Genomic DNA, 10215 nt, shown 5'->3' on the forward strand with positions numbered 1-10215 from the left:
GATTGCACCAAAAGGGGGCAGGGAGGGGGTCTCGAGGGGGCCTCCGGGGGCAGGAACCCCAGCTGGGGCCACAGCAAGCCCAGGGGGTCATCCCCTCCCCCACAAAGATATACTCACCTCTGTGCACACAGGCCCAGGCCACGCTCAGCCCCAGGTCCGCCCCCGGCCCCCCACCCTCACTTAGACTTCTGCCAACCCGTTCCTGCCCTCCCTTCCCCTGCCAGCTCACAACCCTGGTCCGCACAGGTGTCCAAACACTCCTGACCCACGCCCATGGGGACTTGCAAACACTTGTACGCACCCTCGTGGATAACAGACGGAGGCACGCACATGCTGTTCCCGCGAACATCTACCGCCTCACCCTCACGTGCACACATGCTCTGGGGCCTGACAGGCCCTCACACGGGTCCCTGCAGGACACTGGCCACCCCTCTGTCCCTCAGTGTCCCCCCACCCCACCCTGCCACTGGCCATGACACAGACCCTGGCTCCTCCTCTGAAGGCTGAGGGGTGGGAGCCTGGGTAGGAGCCACCACTGAGGCTCTATGGGGAGGGGAGGGCAGGTCAGCCAGGAGGTCTCGGGCGCAGGGCAGGGGAGCCTTCCCCGACCCGGACCAGCTCCTGCCTGCTGCCCCTGCTTCCTGACCTTGCCCAACGCCCTTGTCTCTCAGCCTCAGTTTCCCCACCTTGGAGCCTCTCCTGGCACCCACACTGTGATTCTCCCCGAGGTCCCAGCCGCCTGGGGCCGACCTCAGCTCACTGCCAGGCTCGGGTCTTGGGTTCCCTGTTCTCAGTTGGAAGGGTTTGGGGGCGGGCCAAGGGGCAGGAAAAAGGGGCCCACCCCGGCGGGGGGCGAGGGATCCTCCGCAGGGAGAGAGGGGAGCCCGGGTGAGGGGAACAGGAGGCCCCAGCGGGCTTAGGGTGGCCCGCGGAGGGCAGGGGCGGGAGGGGGGGCGGGAAGCGCGGAGGGGGCGGGCGGGCGGAGGGGGCGGGCGGGCGGCGGGGGGGCGGGGAGGCGGGAGCGCAGCCAGCCCGGCACAGAGCGAGCGAGCGAGCGAGCCGGGAGGCGGTGCGAGCCCGAGCCGCGGGCTGGGGGACCGAGCGCGCCAGCGGGCCAGCGGGAGGCGAGCGGCGCGGAGCGCGCGGGGCCCCGAGGAGCGGGCGCGGCGGGTGCGGCGCACGGCGGCCCGAGCGCGGGGAGGCCCGAGCGGCGCCGCCCCCGCCACCCTGCGGGGCCCGGGCCGGCAGCCCGACGCGGGAGGGGGCGGCATGGGCCGGCGGCCTGGGGCGCGGGGGCTCTAGGCCCCCGGACGGACGGGCGCCGCTCGCCTGGCCGCAGCCGCCGCCGCCGGGCCGCCCTCCACCGCCGCGCGTCCCGCCCGCTCCCGCCGCCCCCGGGGCCGCCGCCGGCCCATGAGCCCCGACCTCAAAGTTTGCGGCGGGCGGGCTGGCGCGGAGCCTCCAAGATGCCGTTCCACCCGGTGACGGCGGCGTTGATGTACCGGGGCATCTACACCGTGCCCAACCTGCTGTCGGAGCAGCGCCCCGTGGACATCCCCGAGGATGAGCTGGAGGGTGAGTACCCCGGGACCCCCGCCCGCTGGCCCTCCTACCTGTGCGCCCAGGTGGAGCGCGGGCTGGGGGCGCCGGGGGCGCGGGGGGGCGCGGGGCGGTGCGCAGGTGCCTGCTGCCCGGTGGGCGCTCCGGCGAGCGGCCGCGCCTGGAGGCCGGGCCGGCGCGCACCCCGGGGCGCCGCGGGGAGGGTCGCCGAGGCGGAGGGGCGGCGCGGCCCCCGCCTGCGCGGTCCCCGGCGCTGCGGAAACTTGCCGGGTCCCGCCGCAGGGTCACGGGCCCGCGCAGTCCGCGGCGACAGTGCGGCAACGCGACAGGTTGGGGGTCGGGGTCCGAGCTGCGCCCCGGCGCCGGCTCAGGCGGAGCGCCCGCGTCCGGATCCCCTCCGCGGCGCCGGCCCGCGGCTCTGCGCTCGCATTGACATTCCGCTCGTGTAGCTCTCGCCATCCAATCTGCTCGGGCCGCCGGAGGAGGGGAGAGGGCGGCTGCCCTGCGGCGGGGCTGCCCCCCTGCCCCTCCTGCGGCCTGAGCCTCTCCCGCCCGGCCCTGCGGGGGACCCTCGCCCAGGGCTCCCGGAAGGCGGCCGGGGAGGTGGTGGCGACAACAAGTGGCCAGATCCAGCGGCTTGGTCGTGATAACCAAGCCTGGGAAAGGAAAGGCAGCGAGGCAGGGACCCTAACTGCCCTCCCACCCACCACCCATCTGGGCGTGAATGGGGACACAGAGGGGGACCTCAGGCAGGGGTCGAGGTGAGATCGCGGGGGGTCCCTGGATGGAGAATTCTGGGGAGCAGGGAGACCCCTGGCGCCTGGGAGCTCCTTCCCTATGGGCTGTGGGCAGGTGCTCAGGCTTCCACTCCCCACAGACCTCCTGGGGCCCCATATGGAGTCGAGTGGGGGGGGCTCTGGGCTGATGGGAGTCTTGACCCCCTGGGATCTTCTTGTCTGTTGTTGGGGGAGGGGCGGAGGTCACCCAGAGTCTGGGCCTCTTTTTGGGTCTCTTGGGTCCAGGAGCCTCTGAGATCTGGGGTGCAGCAGGGCCTGGCGGAAGGTTGCAGCCGAGACATCAGTGCAGTCAGGGATGATGCGGGGAGCACAGGGAAAGGCATGGAGAGAGGTTCTCCTTATCCCCAAGCTCTGGAGGGGGCAGGTCTTGGTGTGTGTGGAGGGGTCAGACTGGCTTAAGGGGAAGATGGAGTGGGAGCAGACAGCCCCCCTCCCCACAACTGCACCACAGGCTCTGAGCCACCTGCTCCTCACCAAGTCCCCCAAAAAGCTCCCCGAGGCCAGGAGAGCCTTGGAAACAGGGTTTGGTGTCTGATGCGGGCAGGACGGATGCATGGGTGCTGCTGCTGGGTCTCTGGTCTTGAACCCGAAACCCCTGCCCTGTCTGGGCCGAAGCCCAGGAATCGGAGCCTCATCCAGGGCCTGGAACCAGGAGGGGGGTATGATGAGGGGCGAGGGAGCAGGGGATGGGGCATACCCTGTGTCTTCCCTAATGTCTCCTCCTGCCAGTGCCCCCTTCTATAGGCTCGCACCCCTTCCTTCCTGCTGGCCACCGAGGCAGGGGTTAACCTCAGCCCCCACACCCCAGGCCAGCCAGCTCCCACCTCGTTCTCTCCCCTTGCTCCCTCCACCCCACCAGGACCCCGGCAGCCTGCTATGGGCCTCACGAGGCCCCGCTTCTCGCCACCTCTCAGCCCTGAAATGAAGACCCCAAGGAAGCCTAGGGTGCAGGGGTGAGCGGGGCGCAGGGCTGGCAGCGCGGGGGCAAGGAGGCCGGGCCGCAGCCTCCCTTGGGCTGCCCGGCGGCGGCGGCGGGCACACTGGCAGGAGCCCAGGAGCGTTAGTCACCAGCCACACCAAACACCCTCCCTGCCTCTCCCCCGTCCTCTTCTCCTGGGCCCCGAGGAGCAGCGGGGCCTGGCACAGGGGGCATCTGAAGGGCAAGGCCCTCTCTGGTGTGGGCAGGCGGGGGTCTTGGAGCAGGCAGATGCCTGGGTGGCCAGCCCGTCTCCCGGCCCACAGCAGCTGCAGATGAGGCCCAGGAGCCCTCCAGGACCGACCCCATTCTCGGCTGCAGGCACCCTGAGAGTCCGCCTTCCGGGAGACCAAGTCTCTGCAGGCCCCCGTGATCCTTGAATGCCAGGGCTGCGTGGCCAGGGTGACCGTTCCTAGCACAGACTCCCCCCTCCGCCCCCTCCGCCTCCCCAGGGCCCCATCAGTGCTTCTGCTCCCCAGGGCAGTCTGGGTAACACCCAGGCCCTTTCCTGGGAGGATGCCCGCAGTGGGGGAGCCACATGTGCCGAGAAGAGGGGCCTGGCAGCTTGGGATGCAGTGCTGCAGACAGTACGTGCCTGGCGCAGAAACCAGGGGGCGGTTAGTCCGAGGGGGAGGAGGACCAGGGAGGGAGGCGGAGAGCTCGGGGTTAAGATGAGAGCTTCCAGCCGGGCAGCGCTGGGTCTGAGTCCCTGCACCCCTGTCTCATGGGGTGACCTCGGCAATCGCTTGCCTCTCTTGCCTCCGTTTCTCCATCTGTAACAGGGGTTTGGCATTGCCCCTCCCCAGGGCTGCTGGTGACAGAGGATGTGACGGAAGTGCTCAGTGCGGGGCCCCGAGGAGCCATGGGGGCGGGACAGACGCAGCAGTAGGGAAGGCCAAGGAGGGGGCCTGCAGGGGTGAGAGGCTGGAGTGTAGAGGGATGCAGGGGTGCAGGGTGTGCAGGGTGGGGAGGGGCTGGGTGGAAGGGGCCATGGGATGGATGGCAGTTGGCGGATAGACATGGCCCGGCAGAGCCAGCCTGGGACCTCCTGCCCCTTCCTCCCCTCCCCCCCATGAAAGACTCCCAGATTCTTCCTGTACCTCCTCCCTCACATACACACACAGCAGAGGCCCCCAGGCCTGCAAGAGCAGTGAGCCTGCCCCAGCGGCATCCACAGCCTTGAGCACCTGAGGGTGGGAATGGGGCAGCTCAAGCTGCAGTTCTGTCCTCTCTGGCTGGTGGAGGAGGAAGGAGACAGACAGACAGACAGGCAGCCGCCAGGGCAGGGCTCTGAGCCGGGTCCTTGGCCTGCTCAGTGGGACCGCGGAGCCTCCATTGAGAGTGGCCACATGGGGACATTCGGAGAATGGGGGTAGGGGAGCGCCATCCCGCTCCTTTCCTGCAAGCCCAGTGGCTGCCTCCGTGCGGGCCAGAAGCTCAGGGAGGCCACAGTGATGGGGCACAGGGCCAATGTCTCGGAGAGCCGCCGAGGACGACACTGCCCACCCCAGCAGCGACCTCAGGCACCCCCCCTCTGGACCCCAAGTCCCTGACAGAGTGCTGGCATCCCCTGGGGCCTGTTAGGGACTCGGGCCCTGACAGCTCCACGGGCCATGGGCGGGGGTGGGGGGTGCAAGCTGGAGGCATTAGGCGGGGGACAGTGTGGGCCTGGAAACCCAGAGGCCCTGCCAGCCCTTCCCCGGGCCAGGCGTCCTCATGCCAAGACGGAGCACAGCAGGCTCCCTCCGGCCTCGCGGGCAGGAACAGAGCGCAGGGTCAGAGCGAGGCTTTCGGGGAACGCGCCGGCTGGGATGTGCCGATGGCGGCAGCAGCGACAGGGACGTGGTGACACCCACCCCACTCAGAGAGCCCCCAGCAGGCTCAGCCTCAGCGGTGGGGCAGGAGTCACCTTCCCACTTCACAGGTGAAGCACTTGAGGCTCAGAGAGGGAACGGCCTTGCATTCCGGCTGGTCCTTCAGCTGCTGAGGGGCAGAGATGGACCTCAGGGCCAGGCCCCCGGTCCCGGCACCGGCCAACAGGAAGGCCGCGTCGGCGTCCGGAGCTCACGCAGCCCTCCCTCTCCTCCCCGCTCTGCTGTCTGTGACGTTCTCATTTGCCGTGTCCTGTTCTGAGCCGCGCCCGGCCGGCCCTGCTAAGCACTTACACCCTTCATGGTCATGTTTGGTCACCCCCGCCGCCCCACTGGACAGGTGAGCAAACACTGGCCAAGGCCACCCAGCCAGAATGTAGGAGAGCTGGGGTTTGGACCTGCGTCTGCGTGACTTAGAGCTGCCTCTCGGGCTGAGAAGGTGGTCCCTGAACGGGGCCTCAGGAGTCAAGTGGGGCTGGGGCAGGGCTCTGGGCATGGACAGAGGTACAGGGGCAAACCTCAGGTGCCAGCTGGGTGTGCCAGGGAGGGATGGCGGGAGGGACACACGGACGTGGAAGTGGCAGTCTTGGGATGTATCTGGTGATCTCAGGAGGCTAGTCTTATCTGAGAAATGGCTGTGGGGCCCGTTTGGCTACCACGAGGTCTGTTGCCTGCCCCATACCCACAATTCCCCTGACCTCCACTGTCTCCCATCCAGCCCGGGGGCTTCCAGAAGGGGGTCAGGGCTGTGCCTGGCTACATGGCCAGCACCCTCCTCTTCCGGCAGAGACTCCCGGGCGACGGATGTCCCTCCGCAGTCTCCATAGTGTCAGGCCTCTGCTCATGTACCTCCGGGGATGGGGAGCTCACCACCCCTCCGTGGCTCAGGGAACCGCCAGGTGGGAGTCGGCTGAAGTTCCCCGAGTCCGGGGATCTCCCATCCCGGCTGCTCCCCTGCAGGCTGTCGGGCCCTGCTGGGATGGGTAAGGGAAAGGTTGCGGGTCAGAGCACCTGGGGGCAGCGCAGGTGCGGCTCGCTGCTTCTGTCTCGGCCTGCGTGCCAGCTGGTCTCACCTCCAGGCCTTGGGTGCAGACACCAGGGGGGAAGAACCTGACAAAGCTTGGGGCCTCGGTCCAAGCCGCCTTGCTGTGTAGCCTGGGACACACAGCTACCCTCTCTGGGCTGTCGTGGGATCAGCAGGATCAGGGAATGACCCCGAGGTGTAGGAGCCCACAGTCAAGTTTTTAGGGGCTCACAGACCCCGAAGGCCAGGCCCAGGCCAGCCTAACTTCTGCCCTCACCAGTGACCTCACACTGACCCTAGACTGTCCACCTCGTCTTTCTGGGCCTCATCTTCCAGGTCTGCGGCACCAAGACATCAGTCAGTACTCCAAACATGTATGTATGTGCACACCACACACGTGTGCACACCTGAGCTCGCTCTGTGTGCTGACGTCCCGCCCAGAAAAACAGCTTGAGCAAAGGCCCGGAAGCTGGCAGGTGAACGGAGTGAGGAGACGGGGCAGTTGGAGCAGAGGGTGGGAGTGAATTGAGATCCGCTCTCTCCCAAAGGCTGAGAACCAGGGAAGGGACAGCAGGGAGACAGGCGGCGTTGGGAAAGGTTAGGACCCTCCACGGCTCCCGGATGCCCTCGGTAAAACCCTTGTCCTGACGCCGTTTGCACCCATTTCACTGTGGGCAAGCCTGAGGCCCACCCAAGGTCACTCCTTGGGGTGCTCATTCCCAGGCTCCCAGCCCACTGCATTGCTCCCCACCCTGAGTCACCCAGGCCCTCAGGCTGGTCTCCCTCTCTGTACAATGGAGTGAGGGGAGCGACCCCCACATCTGAGCTGGCCTGCGCCTGCTGGGGCCCTTCCATCTGGCCTCCCTCTCCCCCAGACCTTGGGCTCCCAAGGCAGTCTGTGCCGAGCTGTTAGCCCGCAAGGCTGCCTCACGTGGCTGCCATTAGCGTGTTAACGAACGGGCTGAGCTGAACTGAGCCGCTGAGCTAGGGGAGGACGTGCGGAATGGGGACAGGGAGTGTGGGGATGGATGGAAGGAGTGTGGGGTGCCTGGCTTCCTCCCCGCACAGTGGGACCCATGGTTCCTGCCACAGGGGGTCGCTGTGAGGACGCCTGGAGGGGCTGTGAGGGCCCGGCGCACTGACACTGAGACCCTGGGGACGGCCTCACTGGGGGGCAGGGGGCGGAGAGGAAGGGGGTGGCCGATGGCCTGGGCACCCCTCCGCTTCTTGCTCTGCCCTGAGCTCCAGCAGCGTGCTATGCGGACTCCTGCCCAGACCTGCAGGCTCTGGTGGACTCGGTGCTGGGCTCAGGCTGCAGGTTTGGGGGTCCTCGTGGTCTGGGAAGCAGGGTGTCGGAACAGGAGTGAAGTCCCCACCTGCTCTGCTCCCCACAGAGATCCGAGAAGCCTTCAAAGTCTTTGACCGCGACGGCAATGGCTTCATCTCCAAGCAGGAGCTGGGCACGGCCATGCGCTCGCTGGGCTACATGCCCAATGAGGTGGAGCTGGAGGTCATCATCCAGCGGCTGGACATGGACGGTGAGCGCCGACCCCCCACCCCCGCCTGTTTCCTCACCCTTCACCGGGGGCTGCGGCATGACCCAGGGGGACTCGCTCCCCCCACTAGCAGCCACCCCCAAGCCCTTGGCTGCTGACAGCCAGAGTGAGGGCCGCAGCCACGCCGAGGTCAGAGACTCCACCCGTCTTGGTCTGTATTCTGAAAATAATTTAAGTCAGAAAAGTAGAAAGAAGTATATTCTCAACAGCCCAGGTCTCACCATTCAAAGTAAGAAATAATTTAGTCGTATTTGCCACCTGGCATTTTATTATGGAAACACTCCTAAGGAGCAGTAATGCCCAGTCCCCTCCTTCGTCCCCCGGAGTCCCCACTTCGCTCCGCCCAGAGAGCAGGTGGCGGCCTGGGCAGCTGTCCCGTCCTGAGCTCCGTTTCCTGTCTGTGGGGGGGACGGCAGGCCCCGTCCCCGCCCGGGACAGCAGCAGGGCCTGGGAAGCCACGGAGGTTCTGAGTGAAGCGTGAGGCTCCCCACGTGCTCAGGGCCCACCTGCCCACTCCACCTCCACCTCCACGGAGCCTCCCTGTCAGCCCGGAGCCTGGCACGTTAGGTGCCCCTGAAACTGGCAAGGCTTGGAGGAGGGGACCTGCCCGAGGCTGACCCTGCTGATCAGCCCTGTGCCCACTCCAGGTGACGGCCAAGTAGACTTTGAGGAGTTTGTGACCCTCCTGGGACCCAAGCTCTCCACCATGGGGATCCCGGAGCGGTTCCACGGCACTGACTTCGACACCGTCTTCTGGAAGGTACGCCGCGACAGGTGGGAGCCAGGGCTGCGCACGCTGTGGAGCGGCCAGGGAGTGGTGAGGCCGCTGGGGAAAGGGGTGACACGTCAGTCTCCGTCCACTGGGCTCCCTGGGGGAGGCTGGGAAAATGGAGGAGTGGCTCCCAGCCTTCTGGAATCGGGGGGCCCTCCTGGCCGGGGTGGCTGCAGGCGCTGGGTGGGGACTGGTGGCCGTGGCGGCCTGAGCGTGCGTCTCCTCCCGAAGTGCGACATGCAGAAGCTGACTGTGGACGAGCTGAAGCGGCTGCTCTACGACACCTTCTGTGAGCACCTGTCCATGAAGGACATTGAGAACATCATCATGACGGAGGAGGAGAGCCACCTGGGCACGGCCGAGTGCCCCGTGGATGTGGAGAGTGAGTGACTGACACCTGGGACATCCCCCCCCACCCCTGGCGCGGGCCGACTGCATGAGCAGGGGAGGAACCGGGGGTGGGCAGAGGGGCCTGGGCCTCCGGGCCTGCCCCAGCCTTTGCCCCTGTGCACATGGGACCAGCCCATGGAGGCAATGCAGGCGGCTCCTGATCACATCGCTCCGCTGTCCCTTTGTCTCTCTGGTGCTCCCGGCGGTGGCCACAGCCTGCTCCAACCAGCAGATACGCCAGACGTGCGTGCGCAAGAGTCTGATCTGCGCCTTCGCCATCGCCTTCATCATCAGCGTCATGCTCATCGCGGCCAACCAGGTGCTGCGCAGCGGCATGAAGTAGGCGCCGCGTGGACACCTCCCCACACCCGCACCGCCTGCAGCCCTTCCCGCAGCCGCTCCCTGGCCTCCACCGCCTCGTGTCCTTCAGGGCCCGGATGTCCGGCAGCTCCACCCGCCCTTGCATGGGCTGTGGAGGGCCTGGGGTGGCTCTGAGGACGGCCTCCCGCCCCGCCAGCATCCTGCCCCCCCCCCCCCCCCCCCCCCCCCCGGCCTGTATGTAGCACTAACTCTTCCCCCTGCCCAGGGGCTCCTGGGAGTGAAGGAGGAACTGGTACAGGGCCCGGGAGCTGCTGTGGCCCCTCAGGCAGGAAAGGGACCCTGTGCTCAGGGCCACACAGCTAGCCTGACCCTGGTCCCTGAGGTTTGGGTCATAGGCAGGGGGTGGGCCTCTTCCTGGGGAGGGGGCATGTGGCCAGCGTCTCCTGGGCTCTGTGCCTTGGCATTGGCTAAGGCCCCTGGCCTTCTGCTGGGCCCCATTCTCTGACCCTCCTTATACTCAAACCCAGCCTGTCACACACCCACGGGGCCAGAGAACCAGCCCGTTTCACAGGTGAGAGCTCAAAGCGTCCCCGGGTTTGGCCTCAGTTCCCACATCAACAGGGTTTCCAGGAAGAGCAGAAGCTCTTGGAGGCGGCGGCACCTGAGAGCCCTGCATCCCCCCCACTCGGGTTCCCCCACGAGAGGCCCAGGGCCTGCGGGCTAATTGCCCACCCGCACCCCAGAGTGCAGAGCTGGAGTACCGTGAGGCGGGAAGCGGGGGGCCTAGAGGCTCCAACGGCCTGCGCAGCCTGCGATTCCCCACGGGCCGGGGCTCCTCCGGGGCAGACGCCTTGCGGGGCTCAGGCCCGCACCCCGAAGCTCACCCAGGCCGCTCTTTCAAGCCCAGGGCCTGTCTTCCTGGGTCCCCCATTCTCTACAAGGACCAGG

At 67.5% G+C, this 10215-nt stretch overlaps 1 protein-coding gene across 1 annotated transcript; it reads left to right on the forward strand.

Annotated features, from left to right (window-relative positions):
• The first annotated feature begins 1466 nt into the window (after positions 1-1466).
• CABP7 (calcium binding protein 7) lies at positions 1467-9312 on the forward strand. The gene is made up of 5 exons (XM_054712733.1): positions 1467-1575; positions 7623-7766; positions 8432-8544; positions 8788-8938; positions 9162-9312. The coding sequence occupies exons 1-5, from the start codon at positions 1467-1469 to the stop codon at positions 9287-9289; spliced, it is 645 nt and encodes a 214-aa protein (XP_054568708.1). The 3' UTR covers positions 9290-9312.
• The last annotated feature ends 903 nt before the right edge of the window (positions 9313-10215 follow it).

Source organism: Eptesicus fuscus, chromosome 23 (genome assembly GCF_027574615.1).
Source record: "Eptesicus fuscus isolate TK198812 chromosome 23, DD_ASM_mEF_20220401, whole genome shotgun sequence".
Taxonomy (NCBI): Eukaryota; Metazoa; Chordata; class Mammalia; order Chiroptera; family Vespertilionidae; genus Eptesicus; species Eptesicus fuscus.

What these genes read in the sequence shown, in the direction of transcription:
- CABP7 (XM_054712733.1), top strand. Translation starts at nt 1,467, where the DNA reads ATGCCGTTCCACCCGGTGACGGCGGCGTTGATGTACCGGGGCATCTAC. An exon ending in CCCCGAGGATGAGCTGGAGG is followed by an intron (nt 1,576 to 7,622) that starts GTGAGTACCCCG and finishes TGCTCCCCACAG; the next exon opens with AGATCCGAGAAGCCTTCAAA. An exon ending in TCGACACCGTCTTCTGGAAG is followed by an intron (nt 8,545 to 8,787) that starts GTACGCCGCGAC and finishes CTCCTCCCGAAG; the next exon opens with TGCGACATGCAGAAGCTGAC.